The sequence below is a fragment of the Coregonus lavaretus genome (assembly GCF_964263955.1).
Source record: "Coregonus lavaretus genome assembly, chromosome: 32".
NCBI lineage: Eukaryota > Metazoa > Chordata > Actinopteri > Salmoniformes > Salmonidae > Coregonus > Coregonus lavaretus.
The window spans coordinates 24037226-24058439 of NC_140019.1; the positions used below are offsets into that span (position 1 = coordinate 24037226).

At 43.3% G+C, this 21214-nt stretch overlaps 1 protein-coding gene across 1 annotated transcript; it reads right to left on the bottom strand.

Annotated features, from left to right (window-relative positions):
• Positions 1 to 19210: 19210 nt before the first annotated feature.
• On the bottom strand, positions 19211 to 20008 carry LOC311107318 (transmembrane protein 271-like; the record flags this gene model as incomplete). Its single annotated transcript, XM_084149803.1, has 1 exon — positions 19211 to 20008. One exon carries the CDS (start codon positions 20006 to 20008, stop codon positions 19211 to 19213), a length of 798 nt encoding a protein of 265 aa, XP_084005929.1.
• Positions 20009 to 21214: the final 1206 nt, after the last annotated feature.

Consider the following 21214-nt stretch of genomic DNA (forward strand, 5'->3'; position numbering starts at 1 on the left):
ACAGTAGCCTATATAGCCATAACACAACCATAACAGTAGGCTATATGGCCATAACATACCCATAACAGTAGGCTATATAGCCATAACATAATCATAACAGTAAGCTATATGGCCATAACATAATCATAACAGTAGGATATATGGCCATTACATAACCATAACAGCAGGATATATGGCCATGCCATAACATAATCATAACAGTAGGATATATGGCCATAACATAACCATAACAGTAGGATATATGGCCATGCCATAACATAATCATAACAGTAGAATATATGGCCATAACATAATCATAACAGTAGGTTATATGGCCATAACAGTAGGCTATATAGCCATAACCGTAGGATATATGGCCATAACATAATCATACCAGTAGGCTATATGGCCATTACATAACCATACCAGTAGGTTATATGGCCATAACAGTAGGCTATATAGCCATAACAGTAGGCTATATAACCATAACAGTAGGCTATATAACCATAACAGTAGGCTATATAACTATAACAGTAGGCTATATAACTATAACAGTAGGCTATATAACTATAACAGTAGGCTATATAACCATAACAGTAGGCTATATAACTATAACAGTAGGCTATATAACATAACAGTAGGCTATATAACTATAACAGTAGGCTATATAACTATAACAGTAGGCTATATAACCATAACAGTTGGCTATATAACCATAACAGTAGGCTATATAACTATAACAGTAGGCTATATAACTATAACAGTAGGCTATATAACCATAACAGTAGGCTATATAACTATAACAGTAGGCTATATAACCATAACAGTAGGCTATATAACTATAACAGTAGGCTATATAACCATAACAGTAGGCTATATAACCATAACAGTAGGCTATATAACTATAACAGTAGGCTATATAACTATAACAGTAGGCTATATAACTATAACAGTAGGCTATATAACCATAACAGTAGGCTATATAACTATAACAGTAGGCTATATAACATAACAGTAGGCTATATAACTATAACAGTAGGCTATATAACTATAACAGTAGGCTATATAACCATAACAGTTGGCTATATAACCATAACAGTAGGCTATATAACTATAACAGTAGGCTATATAACTATAACAGTAGGCTATATAACCATAACAGTAGGCTATATAACTATAACAGTAGGCTATATAACCATAACAGTAGGCTATATAACTATAACAGTAGGCTATATAACCATAACAGTAGGCTATATAACTATAACAGTAGGCTATATAACCATAACAGTAGGCTATATAACCATAACAGTAGGCTATATAACTATAACAGTAGGCTATATAACTATAACAGTAGGCTATATAACCATAACAGTAGGCTATATAACTATAACAGTAGGCTATATAACCATAACAGTAGGCTATGTAACCATAACAGTAGGCTATGTAACCATAACAGTAGGCTATATAACTATAACAGTAGCCTATATAACCATAACAGTAGCCTATATAACCATAACAGTAGGCTATATAACCATAACAGTAGGCTATATAACCATAACAGTAGGCTATGTAACTATAACAGTAGGCTATGTAACCATAACAGTAGGCTATGTAACCATAACAGTAGGCTATATAACCATAACAGTAGGCTATATAACCATAACAGTAGGCTATATAACCATAACAGTAGGCTATATAACTATAACAGTAGGCTATATAACCATAACAGTAGGCTATATAACTATAACAGTAGGCTATATAACCATAACAGTAGGCTATATAACCATAACAGTAGGCTATATAACCATAACAGTAGGCTATATAACTATAACAGTAGCCTATATAGCCATAACACAACCATAACAGTAGGCTATATGGCCAGAACATAACCATAACAGTATATGAATCTCAAAATGCTGTACCACAATGGATACTTCCTTCACATTGGAAAAACCTGACAGTCATAACAGGCTTGTGATTATGGAAATTCTACTCCCTAGTTTTTGGATCCAGCTCACATTGGTTTACGTCAGTTTGCAGACCTCAAGAAAGCCTATAAAATACTGATCATACACTGCTAGGGCCCAAGTGTCAGCTGGATTCTGGCAGCAAGACACCTCATTCAACAAAACCCGATTGATTTGCCCGTATTGCCATTGACAGCAGGTATGGGCTTCTTTTCTGCATGTGCATCCTTCTTTCGAGGCCAAACCCACCACTCGTGTGCATGGCCAAAGAGCTATATTTTCGTCTCATCTGACCATAGCACCCAGTTCCAATCCAAGTGCCAATGACGTTTAGCAAACTCCAGACATTTACATTTGTTGGATGACATGAAAATAGAGCTCTTTGTCCATGCACACCAGTGGACGGTAACATCTGGTGGTGGATCTTTGATGTAATGGGGCTATTCTGCTTCCACTGGACCTGGGGTCCTTATTAAGGTCAATGGCATCATTAACTTTTACAAGTACAAGGACATTTTAGCCAAAAACCTGGTTGACTCTGCCAGGAGGCTGAAACTTGGCTGCAAGTGGATCTTCCAGCGAGACAATTACCCCAAGCGCATATCAAAATCCACAAAGAAATGGTTAATTGACCACAAAATCCTCCAAACCCCATTGAAAACCTGTGGTATGGAGGAATGGTCTAAGATCTCTCCTAATGTGTTCTCCAAACTCATAAAACATTTTAGAAAAAGGCTCAGTGCCGTTATCCTCGCAAGGTGAGGTATTGAAAGGTATTGACCCCTATATTTTTGAGCCAAATGATTACTTGTTAAAATAAATCTATTTGTCTGAGCAATTGTATTAGTATAAAATATAGTTTTTCTCTTTTTTCGAACATACAATATAGCTCAGTATTTGTATTATTTATTTTATACAGTCTTTTTTGCTCATCTTTATCACGGGTGCCAATAATTTGTACCTGACTGTTTCTGAAAGAAAGTTCTTTAGAATTAGGTTCAACTGGCAGCCCTTTCTTGTAACATGGTTTCGTCAATGCTGCCTTGACATAAAGAGCTGTTGCACCCAGTGTTTCTTCTGTCAGACTGAAAGTAACATGCCATGTTGTCCGATATGGCCTTGGCTATTATCTGTCTGTAAGGAAAACAACATGTCATGCTTTCTTTAGTCTGTCTGTCAAAAAGGGTTCATGATTCATTCTCTGTCTCTGCTTTACTGAGAAAGATTCAAGCGTGTCAGATGCTGTTATCCGTGTGAGCAGCCGGAGAGAATCGAAACAAGGCTAATGGCTTGGAATCTCACACAGAGATAATGAAGCAGGTTTGGTCACAGGAAGGGAAGGCCCACAGTTGGCTTTTAAAGCCCACTGGACTGGAGTCCCTCCAGCAGTGACTTTTCCCTGGCAGCCCTGCATAGACAAATGGATATGTGTTTAATGAAAGGCTTTTAGTGGGGTATTGACTTTCTTTTCACTGGTGTTGCTGGATATTTTACCCTTGAAATATATTTGAACCCTGGATGGAGATGGGGGGGGGGAAAGCTACTGAGCCGGAGTATTGCCGCCTGAAAACACTTGGCATAATTAGCTTTGAAGTCCCCTTTGTTTTGTCTGTGCCTTCTAATATCGAGGTTGACTGCCATTATTTGGCCATTTTGAACAAATGTTATATCAAAGCTGCCTCTTAGTTGCTTTATAGCCCTATTTACTTTCAGATACAGTGGGGAAAATAAGTATTTAGTGGGCCACCAATTGTGCAAGTTCTCCCACTGAAAAAGATGAGAGAGGCCTGTAATTTTCATCATAGGTACACGTCAACTATGACAGACAAATGGAGGAAAAGAAATCCAGAAAATCACATTGTAGGATTTTTAATGAATTTATTTGCAAATTATGGTGGAAAATAAGTATTTGGTCACCTACAAACAAGCAAGATTTCTGGCTCTCACAGACCTGTAACTTCTTCTTTAAGAGTCTCCTCTGTCCTCCACTCTTTACCTGTATTAATGGCACCTGTTTGAACTTGTTATCAGTATAAAAGACACCTGTCCACAACCTCAAACAGTCACACTCCAAACTCCACTATGGCCAAGACCAAAGAGCTGTCAAAGGACACCAGAAACAAAATTGTAGACCTGCACCAGGCTGGGAAGACTGAATCTGCAATAGGTAAGCAGCTTGGTTTGAAGAAATCAACTGTGGGAGCAATTATTAGGAAATGGAAGACATACAAGACCACTGATAATCTCCCTCGATCTGGGGCTCCACGCAAGATCTCACCCCGTGGGGTCAAAATGATCACAAGAACGGTGAGCAAAAATCCCAGAACCACACGGGGGGACCTAGTGAATGACCTGCAGAGAGCTGGGACCAAAGTAACAAAGCCTACCATCAGTAACACACTACGCCGCCAGGGACTCAAATCCTGCAGTGCCAGATGTGTCCCCCTGCTTAAGCCAGTACATGTCCAGGCCCGTCTGAAGTTTGTTAGAGTGCATTTGGATGATCCAGAAGAGGATTGGGAGAATGTCATATGGTCAGATGAAACCAAAATATAACTTTTTGGTAAAAACTCAACTCGTCGTGTTTGGAGGACAAAGAATGCTGAGTTGCATCCAAAGAACACCATACCTACTGTGAAGCATGGGGGTGGAAACATCATGCTTTGGGGCTGTTTTTCTGCAAAGGGACCAGGACGACTGATCCGTGTAAAGGAAAGAATGAATGGGGCCATGTATCGTGAGATTTTGAGTGAAAACCTCCTTCCATCAGAAAGGGCATTGAAGATGAAACGTGGCTGGGTCTTTCAGCATGACAATGATCCCAAACACACTGCCCGGGCAATGAAGGAGTGGCTTCGTAAGAAGCACATTAAGGTCCTGGAGTGGCCTAGCCAGTCTCCAGATCTCAACCCCATAGAAAATCTTTGGAGGGAGTTGAAAGTCTGTGTTGCCCAGCGACAGCCCCAAAACATCATTGCTCTAGAGGAGATCTGCATGGGGGAATGGGCCAAAATACCAGCAACAGTGTGTGAAAACCTTGTGAAGACTTATAGAAAACGTTTGACCTGTGTCATTGCCAACAAAGGGTATATAACAAAGTATTGAGAAACTTTTGTTATTGACCAAATACTTATTTTCCACCATAATTTGCAAATAAATTCATTAAAAATCCTACAATGTGATTTTCTGGATTATTTTTTCTCATTTTGTCTGTCATAGTTGACGTGTACCTATGATGAAAATTACAGGCCTCTCTCATCTTTTTAAGTAGGAGAACTTGCACAATTGGTGGCTGACTAAATACTTTTTTTCCCCACTGTATCTAATATATACCATTTAGCAGACGCTTTTATCCAAAGCAACTTGGTCATGCCTGCAAACATTTTACGTATGGGTAGTCCTGGGAATCAAATCAAAATGTATTTGTCACACGCGCCGAATACAACAGGTGTAGACCTTACCGTGAAATGCTTACTTACTTATCGAACCCACTACAAGCGCCATGCTCTATCAACTGAGCTACAAAGGACCAACATGACGTCAATTATATTTTTTTGTAATTAGATATATTTTCCTAATCCATTATAAATCGGTCGTGGCACCAGTCCAATGAAATACAGCAGGGGTATTCAACTCTTACCCTATGAGGGTTGGAGCCTACTGGTTTTCTGTTCTACCTGATAATTAATTGCACCCACCTGGTGTCCCAGGTCTAAATCAGTCCCTGATTAGATGGCAACAATAAATAAAAATGTAGTGGAACTGGCTTTGAGGTCAAGAGTTGAGTTTGAGGGATATACAGTATAAGGAAATTAACCACCCCATGTTCAATCAAGATATAAACTAATTGTTCCCCTAAGGTTAGTGGATTATTCCTTAGTCAGCACCGATGACTTTAATAAAGGTAATTATTCACTGTTGTTTGGATCAAATTGATTAATCATGTCTGTGTTGCTGATCTATCCTCCCCCTCTTCCTACACGCGCTCCCAGCACTTTACCTTCAGGGCTACCTCAGCCATCTCCTCCCAAACACGTGCCGCTGTTGATATGTTATCATTCATCTCAATTCTCCTCTGTGTAATCAGTTGCGTAAAAATCCCTCCCATGTATCACTGAGAATTAATTACAGTAGCTAGTTTGATTTGCAAGTCAGCGATTTTGGCTTTGTACGGACAGTGCTGTAGGCTTTGTACGGACAGTGCTGTAGGCTTTGTATGGACAGTGCTGTAGGCTTTGTACGGACAGTGCTGTAGGCTGTGTGATTAAATTTATGCAGCACTGTCCAAAACTGCAATCCCTGGCCAGGGAAAAAACTCGTATGACTAATGGACTAGCCTCTATACCTGACTACCTCTAACCCTGACATGTCTTAGCTATATCAGAATATGATCTTGAGTTGTGCAAACTGTTTGGCATCAGGCTTATGGAACGGAACAGCAGGGCCACATTAGGCTTTAAATAGGCTCAAAAAGCACTTAAGCAGAGAGGTGCTGACACGCTCTGGCCTTCTGTCTGAAATCAGAGCCATGTACTGTAACTGGGAATATATAGGTTAGTGTTGTTTCTCTGTATCTTGACCCTTATGACTGAATACTGTTCTTCTGCTTTTCTTTCACTCACATTTATTGTCTTTTTTGATTTATTTATTTAACTAGGGAAGTCAATTAGGAACAAATTCTTATTTACAATGATGGCCTACCAAGAGGCAAAAGGCCTCCTGTGGGGACGGGGGCTGGGATTATTTGTATTTTAAAGTAGGACAAAACACACATTATGACAAGAGAGACACCACAACACTACATAAAGAGAGACACCACAACACTACATAAAGAGAGACACCACAACACTACATAAAGAGAGACCTAAGACAACACAGCATGGTAGCAACACAACATGGCAGCAACATATGACAACACAGCATGGTAGCAATACAACTTGGCAGCAGCACAACATGGTAGCAACACAAAATGACAACAACATGGCAGCAACACAACATGGTAGCAACACAACATGGCAGCAGCACAACATGGTAGCAGCACAACATGGTTGCAGCACAACATGGTAGCAGCACAACATGGCAGCAACACAACATGGCTGCAACACAACATGAAAACACAGCATGGCAGCTACACAACATGACAACAACACAACATGGTAGCAATACAACATGGCAGCAGCACAACATGGTAGCAGCACAACATGGTACAAACATTGTTAGGCACAGACAACAGCACGAAGGGCAAAAAGGTAGAGACAACAATAAATCACACGAAGCAGCCACAAGTGTCAGCAAGAGTGTCCATGATTGATTCGGAATGTATTGATGGAGATAAAACTGTCCCGTTTGAGTGTTTTTTGCAGCTTGTTCCAGTTGCTAGCTGCAGCGAACTGAAAAGAGGAGCGACCCAGGGATGTGTGTGCTTTGGGGACCTTTAACAGAATGTGACTGGCAGAAAGTGTGTGGTATGTGGAGGATGAAGGTTGCAGTAGGTATCTCAGATAGGGGGGAGTGAGGCCTAAGAGTGTTTGCTAATTAACCATCAATAACCAGTGGGTCTTGCGCCGGGTATACAGAGAGTGCAGTGATGTGTCCTATAAGGAGCATGGTGGAAAATATGATGGCCGAATGGTAAAGAACTCGAGAGCACCCTTACCTGCCGATCTATAAATTACATTTCCGTAATCTAGCATTGGTAGGATGGTCATCTGAATCAGGGTTCATTTGGCAGCTAGGGTGAAAGAGGAGCGATTACGACACATGACCTTTGTTTTGGAGGTGTTCAGAACAAGGTTAAGGGCAGAGAAAGCTTGTTGGACACTAAGAAAGCTTTGTTGTTGAGCGTTTAACACAAAATCCGGGGAGGGGCCAGCTGAGTATAAGACTATAATCTGCATATAAATGGATGAGAGAGCTTCCTACTGCCTGACCTATGTTGTTGATGTAAATTGAGAAGAGCGTGGGGGACTAGGATCGAGCCTTGGGGTACTCCCTCGGAGACAGGCAGTGGCTGAGACAGCAGATATTCTGACTTTACACGTTGCACTCTTTGAGAGAGGTAGTTAGCAAACCAGGCCAAACACCCCTCAGAGACACCAATACTCCTTAGCCGACCCACAAGGATGGAATGGTCTACCATATCAAAAGCTTTGGCCAAGTCAATAAAAATAGCAGCACAACATTGCTTAGAATCAAGTGCAGTGACACATCCATAACCTGAGCGGAAATCAGATTGCATACAAGAGAGAATACTATAGACATCAAGAAAGCCAGTCAGTTGATTATTTAAGTTTTTCCAACACTTTTGATAAACATGGCAAGATAGAAATTGGCCTATAACAGTTAGGATCAGCTTGATCTCCCCTTTAAATAAAGGATGCGCCATGGCTGCCTTCCAAGCACTGGGAACCTTCCCAGAGAGGAGAGACAGGTTAAAAAGGTGAGAGACAGGCTCGGCGATGATAGGGGCTGCAACCTTAAAGAAGAAAGTATCTAAATTTAGTTTAAGGAGCTCCTTTAGCACCTCAGATTCAGTGACCTTGTCAGTAACAACCACATCATCAACATTAAGGGACATGGCAGCTGTGAGGAGGAGGGTTTATTCTCCAGGTCTTTCACCATTTTCCAGAACTTCTTGGGGTTAGACCCACAGAGAGAGAACTGCTCCTTAAAGTAACTAACTTTGGCCTTCCGGATAGCCTGAGTGCACTTATTTCTCATTTGTCTGTATTTGTGTGCCGAGCCTTTTGCCAAATGGTGTTCTTGAGGTGGAGTAACTCTGCCAGATCACGGTCGAACCGGGGGCTGAACCTGTATTTCATTCTCTTTTTCTTTATTGGGCGTGTTTGTTAACAATACCACTGAAAATATTAAAAAAGAAGTTCCAAGCATCTTCGACAGAGGGGATCAAGTTGACTCTATACCAAATTCAGGCCAGGTCATGAAGGAAGGCTTGCTCATTGAACATTTTCAGCAAGCGTCTATGACAAATCAGGAAAGGTTGTTTAACAGAACAGCCATTATGAACACAGGCTGTAAAACAGTGTTCACTAAGGTCATTACAGAAAACACCAGACTGATACCTATCAGGATTATTTGTGAGGATAAAATCAAGGAGAGTAGACTTTTCTGGGTGTTTGGAGTCATACCTTGTGGGATTGGAATTAATCTGAGATAGATTTAGGCGTCACACCCTGACTCAGGGGACTCTTATTTGTTGAGTCAGGGTGTGTATATTCTTTGTTATATATATTCTATGTTGTAGGTCTATTATGTGTAGATCTATGTTGGCCGGTGTGGTTCCCAATCAGAGGCAGCTGTAGCTCGTTGTCTCTGATTGGGGACCATACTTAGGCAGCCTTTTGGCACTAGTGGGTTGTGGGATCTTGTTCCGTAATAGGTATGTTGTTTGTGTCTACCTTGGACTTCACGTTTCGTTTCGTTTCTTGTTTTGTCGAGTGTTTATTAAGTTTAAATAAACATGTATGCATATCACGCTGCGCCTTGGTCCGTCCCATCATTGAACGAGCGTGACAGAAGATCCCACCAGACCTGGACCAAGCAGTGTGCCGAGGAGGAGCAGAGAGGATGGACTTGGCAGGAGATAAGAGAGGATCTGGCAAGGAAGATGGAGGCCCTGAAAGGGATCTGGGTGGAGAGGCAACCCCAAGAAAATATTTTGGGGGGGCACACGGTGTGGACGACGAGGCAGCAGGAGGCCGCGATAGGATGGATCTGCTGGTTAGGAAAGGAGGCCACCAGATTACGGGGGCTATTGGTTCAGAGGGAGCAGAAGGAAGGTGTAGAGGCACGGCGAGAGGAGCTGGTTAGGCAGCAGAAGGAGCGGGGGTTTATAAAGGAACCCAGTCCTGCTCCTCGCACCAAGCAAGTGGTGCGCGTCGCCAGCCCGGCCTGTTCCTGCTCCTCGCACCAAGCCAGTGGTGCGTGTCGCCAGTCCGGCCCGACCCGTTCCTGCTCCTCGCACCAAGCCAGTGGTGCGCGTCGCCAGGCCGGCCCGGCCTGTTCCTGCTCCTCGCACCAAGCCAGTGGTGTGCGTCGCCAGTCCGGCCCGGTCCGTTCCTGCCCCTCGCACCAAGCCTGTGGTGCGTTTGTCCAGTCCGGCATGGCCCGTGCCCGTTCCACCGGTGCCTGGTCCGGCACCGGTCAGCTGCTCCACTCCGGAGACAGAGCAGTCCGCTCCACCGGTGCCTGATCTAGTTCCGGTCAGCTGCTCCACTCCGGAGACAGAGCAGTCCGCTCCACCGGTGCCTGATCCAGCTCCGGTCAGCTGCTCCACTCCGGAGCCAGAGCAGTCCGCTCCACCGGTGCCTGATCCAGCTCCGGTCAGCTGTGCCACTCCGGAGCCAGAGCAGTCCGCTCCACCGGGGTCAAGTCCTGCTCCGGTCAGCGGCTCCACTCCGGAGCCAGAGCAGTCCGCTCCACCGGTGCCCAGTCCAGCTCCGGTCAGCGGCTCCAGACCTGACCAGGGGCGCAACAGGGAGGCGGAGAGTGAAAGGTCGTCACGCCACGAGCCGGATCCGCCTCCGAGGCGGAATGCCCACCCGGCCCCTACCCTGTTATATTTATGTTGTGCGGTCGGAGTCCGCACCTTGGGGGGGGGGTACTGTCACGCCCTGACTCAGGGGACTCTTATTTGTTGAGTCAGGGTGTATATATTCTATGTTGTAGGTCTATTATGTGTAGATCTATGTTGGCCGGTGTGGTTCCCAATCAGAGGCAGCTATAGCTCGTTGTCTCTGATTGGGGACCATACTTAGGCAGCCTTTTGGCACTAGTGGGTTGTGGGATCTTGTTCCGTAATAGGTATGTTGTTTGTGTCTACCTTGGACTTCACGTTTCGTTTCGTTTATTGTTTTGTCGAGTGTTTATTAAGTTTAAATAAACATGTATGCATATCACGCTGCGCCTTGGTCCGTCCCGTCATTGAACGAGCGTGACATTAGGGAGTCCCATTGTTTTAACACAGGTAGTTTAAGCATGTCCCAGTTTAGGTCACCTAGCAGGAAACATCTGACTTAGTGTAATGGGCCAGGAGAGAGCTTAGGGCAGGTAGGGTACAGGCCGGTGCTGATGGTGGACGATAACACCCAGCAACAGTCAACAAAGAGCTATTTACTTAATGCTTAAAACCAGCAAATGAAATTGTTTGGGGACAGACTTGGTGGAGACAACCGAGCACTGAAGGTGTTCCTTGGTAAAGTTTGCCACTCCACCACCTTTGGAAGATCTGTCTTGCTGAAAAAGTTTGTAACCAGAAAGGTTAACATCAGTGTTCAAAACACTCTTTCTTAACCATGTCTCAGTAAGTACCATACATCTGGCTGGATAGGAGCTGTAAACCCACACTTTCAATTGATACATTTGAGGTAATAAGCTTCTAGTGTTAACATGCAGAAAACCCAGGCTTTTACAAGAGCAGAAATCTGTGAAGCAGAAATCATCAGAGCTCAAGTCAGAATTGGGGCTAGCAACAGTAGACTGGCCAGGGTGTACATGCACATTTCCAGATATCATCAGCAGTTATACAATCAGGGCACGGCAGAGGACAGGGAGAGCTCTGCAGTGTTGATTTGTTATGACATTTAAATGTGCATCAGATAGCAACAAGATCATATTGAATAGCAAAGCCGGCGAGAGAGGGTTAGAATGGGATGGGAGGCCAAGAGTCTGTGTACCCTGTATGTATGTATGTGCATGTGTGCTGGAGGCGAGCGAAAGCTCGGGAGAGAGGGGGGAGTGTGGCGGGGGTACCTGTACCAGACAGGGGGAGACAGGGCAGACGTGGAGCAGATCGCCCGGTGGGATCCAAGCAGCAGTGCAGCAGGCAGCAGGCAATAGGAGTAGGTGTCTCACCCGCTTAGGAGAAGCTTTTGTCGGGAGGCTGAGTAGGAGAGGAGGCGTTCAACCTTACCAGACAGGTGCGTGGTAGAGCAGATAACGCCGTCTGAACCGAAAAGCTTAACAAAAAACGTTGGACGAAGACAAATCCAAGACGCCGGTAAAAACGCTAAATTCCAAAGCCAGATCAAACAGCAATTCAAGTAAAGCTGACTCCATCTAAGCAGCCTTACCCATGGTACACACACACACACACACACACACACACACACACACTTGCAGCCCAGAGCGAGAGCTGGCTCTTCAGAGACATTACCTCCTTCACCCCCAGTTGACCCCACTCAGGCCACACCCTCAGTTAGTCCCTCAGCAAACCACTCAGGCGGCAGCGTCCAATCAATAGTTAGCGATAAGAGCAGTTACAGGAAAAGTGATATGGATCCTACTGCTGCCACCAGTGAACAGCCTAACCCAGGAGCCCCAACAAAGGGATTAAGTCATCAACTGGCTGTTCGAAAACGCAACAGCCTCTGAGAAGACAATCACCAGGGATCACTGCTCAGCAGTCTCACCTCTGATGATGTTATTATCCCATTATCATCAGTACTGAATAATCTGAGAGTGGTTTCCAAGGCCGGAATGGGACCAGAAATCGGCCTGGGCATTTCTAACAGCCCATTTATTCACTCAAGGCCCCCACATGGACAATTTTTTCTTGAAGCCCCCATTATTAGCCAAATAATGGTCATTCTGCACAACAACAAAAAAGATAAATACATGTAGACAGGCCCACTTCACTAAATAAGGAACCAGCTCTTCTGGCATTTGCCAGAATTGCCCTATGGCCAGTCTGCCCCTGTTCCCCAATGATGGCTGGGCACTGGAAGCCTCGTCTAATCTCACACTAAATGCACCAACTACTGATTTCAAAATTGGGACATGATAGTACAGTTTACATGACCTAACAGTTTGACAGCGCCAAACAATTAAGAAATTGCACTAACTATTGTATCCGCTGACATTGTCCACGTCTCCTAAAGGATAACGTCACAGTCACGGTGACACTTGATTTGAACCGGTTGCCATTAGGCCTAGACATTCTGAGAACTACTCCTGTAAGAGAAAAGTAGAGGCAAAATACGACACGTCTTGATTTCTTAACTAAACCAAGCTTCAATAGCAGAACTAGGAGCTGGGAGAAAGTATGCCAGGCAGCACAAAAAATTAACAATGGCTGCCAGAGATGTTGGCATTAACTGGGTGTTACTCGAGCAGTATTTGAAATGTGAAACGAGTTGGAGGGAGAGGGTGACTGTACCAACAGGCTTCCCCTGTATGTCTGAGACTTGGGGGGCTGAGAAATAGGAGACAGGGATCTTTGGCACAGCTCTCAACCCTTACATCTTCACAGGCAAAGAGAAGTACAATGGGGTGATGGCAGCAGGCCGTTTCTCAAATTGAGCATGGTTTCTCAGCAGCCTTGTCTCTGTGATTGATGAACTTAGCTGAGGACATTTCGTGACTACAGCTCGGGGAGTCAGGAACACAAGGCCAGGGGGATAAGCTGACAACTAACTGGTGGTATTGTATTTTCTACTCAACTGATCGAAAAAAGGAAAAAACCCACTGGGCACAGATGTCAGTTCAACGTCTCTCTTTGTCAACTAATGGGAATTCAAAGTGAAATAAATAAAAAATGTCACCATGACATTGGGTTTAGGTTCAAATTTATGTTGATTACTTTTTGCAAATCCAATCAGTTTTCCAGGTTGATTCAACGTCATCACTTTACATTTTTGGGATTGAAATAACATAGAAACAATGTTGATCCAACCAGTTTTTGTTCAGTGAAAATAGCTTACAATCTGTGTTTGATGCAGCCCACAGAATACTCCCCTGTCAGGATGGGAATTGGAGGATTCTAGAGGCTGTGAGGTACTTATCTTCCTCATCCTAAAAGAAGAGCAATTTATTCGAATAAGCATTTCTCTGTCTACAGAACATATAAAAATTTGCTCAGGGTAAATGTAATCACGGAAAGGGACAATACATGAGGCCTGTTGTCTTTGGCTGATATTTCTGGCATCTTCTATCAGCCAGTCATTATTTATCAACTAAATACAATTGTGGAGGCAATGGAGCAGTGGAGCATCGTTTTTTGGTTCAATTGTAAAACTTTGGGTATTTATCCTCCTGATATCTTCTCCTCTTCAAGTCCAGAATCATTTTTGGCAAAATAGTTACTTTCAATGATGTCTTCAACAACAGGTGGTCATTTTTTGTTGTTAAACCTCCACGGTGAAAGGAAATAACATGGAAATTATTTTTTCACACTCCAGTCTGTAAAGGTTGGCTCTTGATCACTTGACAGCACATTAATTCTCACGGAGTGGCCTACTACATTATCATGAGTTGTGTTAGATACAATCCATAACCCCATCTTGAACATCTTAATAATGCTAATACGGCCTAAAAGTTGATAGGGAAGAATATATGTACATTATTTAAATGAAGGCACCTGTTAGAGAGATGAATATGGAGTGATATAGCTTCCAGGTCTATCTGTGTCCAAAATTGCACCCTATTCCCTACATAGTGCACTATTCCCCTATGGACCCAGTCAAAAGTTGTGCACTATATAGGGAATAGGGTGCAATTTGTGGCTAAGACTCAATATCACCGTCATGGACAGATTCAGCACCATGGACAGCAACACAAACTATGGGCAGCATAGGCACCATGGGGGAGTTCCGACCTGAGTTAAGTACGCCTAAATGGAAGGTCATTCCTTTTTTATACACCTTTCTCTCTATATGTTTTCTGACCTTGAATTCCAACATGAGAATAGCATGCTATTTACCTGCTATTCGTTTGGGGTGGAGGTCGAATAAATGAAGGTGTGGTGGAGGTGTGTCTACAGATAAGTCGTATTCTGGCCTTAATTCCCTTGTAATTCCACCATCTTTCCACCATCTCTATTGTACACTTTTCTTAACTTTCTAATATTTCATGGATTGAACAATGGAATATGGCAACTTTCAGGAAGCGTCCAACCATTTTTGATTCATCTATATTTAATGCGTAAAGGCTCTCCAAACCTAAATAATATACAACATCAGAGTATTTTTAAATCTACCAATTGGTGCTGAAAAGGAGACGAATATGCATATATGGATTTCTTTCATTGATCCCTAATATTCTGAACCATTCTCTCCATATATTCGAGTCTGTCGAGAAAATTCAAATTAAAGGTACACCAAATTTAAAGGGATGGCTTTAGATACTGAAACCCTATTGAATGAAAACTCCACAAGAAAATGTGTTGGCCAGCAAGTGGGAGGGTTTTCAGTGGTTTAATTAAATGTATTCAGCTTGCACAAGGGAACCACACCTGCAAAGCCCGTTGTGCACCTTCATAAGGTAAGTCTGAATAGCAACTACTGAAAAGTGCGTAGGAAAGGCGTGCGTAGGAAAGGCGTACATTTCCTAAGTCTGAATCGGGCCCTATAAGAGCCTTGTACCAGGCAGTAAACAGACAGCTGAAAGTTCTCCCCAAAGACCAGCTGTTGTCTTTCATTACAAATGACTCAAGATCCCTTCAAGCATAGAAGACAAACAAACCAAGACAATAATAATGCCTGGTATTAAAGGAGAGGAAGTATATAGCCTCTGTCCCAAATGGCACCCTATTCCCTATATAGTGCACTACTGTTGACCAGAGACTTGGTCAAAAATAGTGCACTATATAGGGAATAGGGTGCCATTTGGGACGCGTACTCACAGTCCTCTGATTTAGATTATCCACTTGGTGGTCGGTGAGAGCCAGTGCAGTAAATCAGCTTGATTACAGAGGAATTGCCCAGAAAGGCCAAGCAATAAAGCCAAACTGAATAAACAGGTTTCATTAAACACCGGATAGGAGTCAAATTAATGGGATGTTTTAATGCAACGTGTCTCATTGGGTTTAAAGGTTCCACCTGAGATTGGTCAGGCTGAAAAAAATACTCTTAAAGGTGCAGTCTGGGATATTTGCAGATGTTGATATCATGAACTGTCTTTGCAACCCAAAATGTGCCAATGAATTTAAGTGGTTACAGTTCTCCAGCCTAATCCCTCAGTTTAAGTGGTGGGACTGCCGTTGGGCTGACACACAAATCCTAGATTGTAGCTTTATCAAACAACTTTTGAAGAGAGAAAAATAGTGCAAGAAAAATCCAGTCTTCAGATTATAGAATATGATGTAAGCCACTAGCCAGGATGCTTGTTTTACTTCCACCTTTCACATGGCTGTGATTTTCACTTTGCCTGCTCTTTTTTGCTGAGCATAAAGATGAAGTAGGCCTCTTTTTCACCCCCGCCATCCCCCCCACCCTCCCTCTCTTCCACCATTCCTCCTTTCCTCCTCCTCCCTGTCAATTGACTGAGTGCAGTAACCACAGTGTGGGTGTCAGGACCTTGGCTGGAGGCCAGTGCTGACAGAGAAACAAACAGAAACACTGCAGAAAAAACACTGGCCTCAGACATCTACTTTGCATTACAATACTGAGAGCTACACATAACACCGTCCAAGATGGAGGGGCTCTGACGTCAACGTTTCCTCTCCACATTAGAAGGTGCCCAGTCTTCTCTAGAAAGGGCTGGACAGTGGGGGTGCAGGCTTTTCCTCCAGCCAAGGGCTAGGCTACACATGATTCAACAAATCTAAAGTTTACGTTGAAGATTATGGTTAGCTGATTAGTTGAATTAGATGTGTTACTGCTTGGCTGTAACAAAAGCGTGCACCTACACCGAACTTTGCAGAGTAAGATTGCCTACGTCAGATTACCTACCTACATCATCATTCTAAACCATCCTCTCCCAACCCACTGTGACCATGACATCCACCATTATCTCCTGGCTGGTAGTCTTAGAGAACTTCATTAAGCAAACTAAAGTGCATTAGTAGTAATAACATAAAGGCCCAAATGATGTAAATCAGTTTAGTTAAACTGCCTGTGAAACCGTGAGCCTAAATGACCCTCTTGTATTAAGTTACACTGCTTTCAAAGAACCCTACTGTACCTGATGACATCACACATTGTGGAAAGTCATATTAGTCAACACGTGTCAATGCATGTCCAGATACATGTAAATCATTACCCCTACACCGTTTATCTGTCTGACAAATAAGCGATGTGGGAAATATTTTTCATTAGCCTAATTAACAGCCCTAGGGCATGTGCCCTCTGAAAATGTATTAATAAACAGTCCTGTATGTTCTTATCCTGGTCATTTGAATAATCACTAATTGGATGAGGTGAGCAGGAAGTAAGGAAGAAGATTGCAATACATTACATTAAGCAAATTAAACAGCAGTGATTTTATCAACCAAGGATAACTTTAGTCACCATTAAATGTTTCGATGTACAATAGACCATTCAGAAAGACAGGATGCCAAGATGCCATCAATGTAACATTTTAGACAAGTCTTACATCATAGTGTCCTTGTAACATATGACCCAAATAATGTCAAATAGCTTCTAAGAGACTTGCAGCAATACATTCCAAGTTGGATACTGATAGATCGCTACTGAGCACTATATACTGTAACTGCAAGTACATACTCTACATATGTTGTGCTTGGTAATGACAGAATTCCATTAGTACCACTGTAAAATAAAGAGTTTTACAGTATATCACATGTAGGAAATAATTATATGCAAGCATACTCATACAGATATCCTATTATGCAAACTGTTCTGTAAAATATCCAAGGTAAAACTGAGAACTAATAACAACAAAAGATCGGTGGTCCCTAGGCAATTCCAGAAATTACTTTCTCATTGAGATCTCAGACTATAATGAACTGCAACAACTAGCAGGCCCTGCAGTTTTGTAGGACCATATGCCACCCATGGTTCACCAATATTGGACCTTTATGTCTTTATGCTCAAATGACTGTTCCCTATTTTCAAAAGACCCCCAATATGGGCATGTAGACCCATTCAATCCATTATCTCCCCCGGTAACAAACAAACTAGTTGTTTATCTCTACTCACAATATATTGTATCCCTTTTACCAATAACAATACTATGACCATGTAAAGACAGCAGTTTGAACTGAACAATTGTCACAGTTTGCTTTGAAATGGGCATACAGTATATATCAGGTGATTCACTACAGTTCAGAGGCATACAGCCCTACAGTTCCACTGTCCCATACAGTACAGTATGTCTTTCTAAATATGTTGAACTCCTGTACTCCGAGATCACATGAATATCTAACCCCATTAATAGCCAATAATACTTGTTAGTCGCACACAAGAAACAGAGGTATTATCAAAGTTCATAGCAACGGCTGAGGAAGTGATTTCACACCCAACGTGAGTAATCTTATCAGGTGAGAGAGAGAGCATCACATCCACACAACAGTGGGTGAAATTCAGCAAAAAAGTCATCAATGAGGGTTTCTACCTGCCACTTAGGGGGTGAATGAGAGGTGTGGTGCTCTGGTGATGGATACTAGTGAATGGTTGTATCCCAAATGGCACCCACTTCCCTATACAGTGCATTACTTTTGACCAGAGCACTATGGGAATAGTGTGCTATTTGGGATGCAGATATAATACTCAATGGTTTAGTAGCTATTTAATTAAGCATGTGAGACAAATGCAGGCTACCAATTAGGTTATACTGCAGCGAGAACAAGAGCAATTGGCTCCGCTAAGTGAGCAAAATGGTGGAAGGGGAATACATCTACCTTTTTCATTACTACTGTATTGCATTTATATGGCAAAGGAAATTCATTTTCGATTAGGAATAATGTGGGCCTGTCTGTGGTCTTGTTAATCAAGCACTAGCCTAATTTAATGAGCTACACCTGTTGGGTGTACAAGACACATTAAAAGTCCATTGTGGATGTTAGAGTATTAGTCAGGTAAAATGCAGGTTGGCTTTTGAATAGAACTTCTAACATCAGGTGAGAGTAAATACACTTTTATTCATATGTTAAAGAAAACAATAACAACAGCAAACTATTTGGGCATATGATGTGTATCCAATCTGAACTCAAAACAACTGCTGCTTTGATATCTGGACTGGTATGATAGCATCAAATGGTCTATGGATCTGGTGTATGTATTTATTACCATGGAATTTCGACTATATCGATGGATGGTAATAGACTAGTTCATTGGCAACATAATGGTAGATGCACATAAAGTGGACCAGGAGGCTACCTTTGCTGATTAAAATAAGCATGAAGGCGATGCTGTTTGGGGCTGTGAATGGAAAAAACGGTTTAGATGAGAATCTCTCCATGATTGTTTGTCCCAGCACTGAATAGACCGAAGGGAGAAAGCCAGTGATTGTCACTGCAGAATTTAGAGCCCATGTTGCAACTTTTTTGTTTGTTCAGGGAAGAGTTGCTATTTGTTACTTTCGTCTCCAGGGAAAATGTCTTCGTACGCGGGCGGTAACTCGTTCGGGAGCGGGTAAGAAAAGGGGTAGGAATGGTTGAGCTCGGGATCCGTGGGTGAGTAACCCGGGAGATCGATAGACGGGTGGCCACCGCATTGTACTTCCACACCTGCTTCGTCGAACACGTGAAATACCCCCAAGTTAATGTAGGAAACCGGTTGGAATTCGGACACGGTAAAGTCCTGCTCCTCGCTGAAAATAATAGTCCCCGCACTCTGCCTCTGTGATTGCCTCCGTCTGTAGAACTGCGCTGTTTTGTACCTTTTGATGATCACCAAGTTCATAAGCCCGAGAAGGCATTCCAAAGTGCTTAGAATGGTTGAGATGACTAGACTTCTCTGATAATCCTTCAGTTGGTTGCAGATGGCGGTTAATTCCACGGAGTCTATGTCTAGGCAATAATGGGAATATTTGCGCTCCACCAGAGACACCGTGTCTCCGTCCACCACCGCGCCGGAGAAGGCGGTGAGAACTCCCAACAAAAACACCAGGATACCCAGGAGAAAGAAATTCCGACACCCGGGCTTCCCTTTGCAACAAAGCAGTGCAAAGCCCAGCAGCGCCTGCCCGAGTCCGACCAGTATCCCGGAGTAGAAAGCCCCGGCCGCGGTCGACAGGTGAAAATGCACTTTTACTTTGGTGCCCAGCGAGATGCATTTGAATCCGACAACAACTTCGCTCACCGCGCAGACGAAGAGAAGGGCGCTGGAGACGATGGTACACAGTCCTTTCCCACTCAACTTCATTATATTCCTCCTCTGCCTCTCCCGGTCCCTCTCCCTCCTTCATCCTCCTTTGTCCTCCTCGTCAGCCCGTCTCGAAGCACTGTCAGATTGTGACATGATACGCCGGTGACTGCAGTTCAAAATCTGTATCTCCGGAGCTGTGTGCTCTCCCCCCCTTTCCCGCTGCTTCAGGAATGGATGAATTATTGATAGGAAGAGCGCGTTCCTTCTACGGTAGCGACCCCCAAAATCCAACTCAAAGGTAATGATCACCCTCATGACCCTGCTCGCCCCCCATCCACACCGTTATGCAAGCAGCCACATCTCCAAACGCAAGTGCAAATTATTATGGGAAGACGATTAGCTCAAACCCGCGTGATTGCGATCATACAATAAGTGCTAAACGGCATGCGGCAGTGGAGTGCCACTGGGAGCGCAGAATAACTCTTCAGGGCAGGAGGGAGTAGAGAAGGCGGCTATTAAATTGCTCAGAATCCAGAAGGCTTGCGGCTCCTAGTAAATGTCAATACTGGCTGCCGCTCTCTAGCCCATTACACATTTTGGCCCATTACTCAAATCCAAGCCCATTTCTCATATACAAACTGAATCGTGAATAGTTGGTATGAGACCCACAAGTGTGGTTTTGCTTTGAAAAGAAAACAAGTAGCCCCATGCTTTTTAGTCTGTATCCATTTTAACAAGCATCGTCGCGAACCAGTATTGCATGCGCTGTCCATGGTGCTGAAACCTCAGCCAAAGGAAGGGGAGAAGGGGATGGCGGGGGCATCAAGACTTTAGGAGGATAAAGGCCTAGTTGTCGGTGTCCAGTATTCCACGCGCTGTCCGTTGTGCTGAAATTGCGTTAACCTCAGCCAAAACAGAGAGGGGACTGGGAGTGAGGGCATACAGAGTTTAACGAGGATGCAGGCCTAGTTGGTAAAGTTGGAAAAGTGACCTGAGGATATTCTAGGGCTAGGCAACCTAGGAACGTAACATCATGTCTGTGACTTAAAGCATTACTGTCCACATCATTTGATTAGCCTACCTGGCTTTCTTTCAGGCAGGCGCAGGTGTCTAATCATAATCAATTTCTGAGATGACGGAATTTGTTTTTGTTAGTGACAGGAATTAGTGCCATATTAAATCAAATCAAATCAATTTGTATTTGCCACATGCACCGAATACAACAGTGAAATGCTTACTTACAAGCCCTTAACCAACAATGCA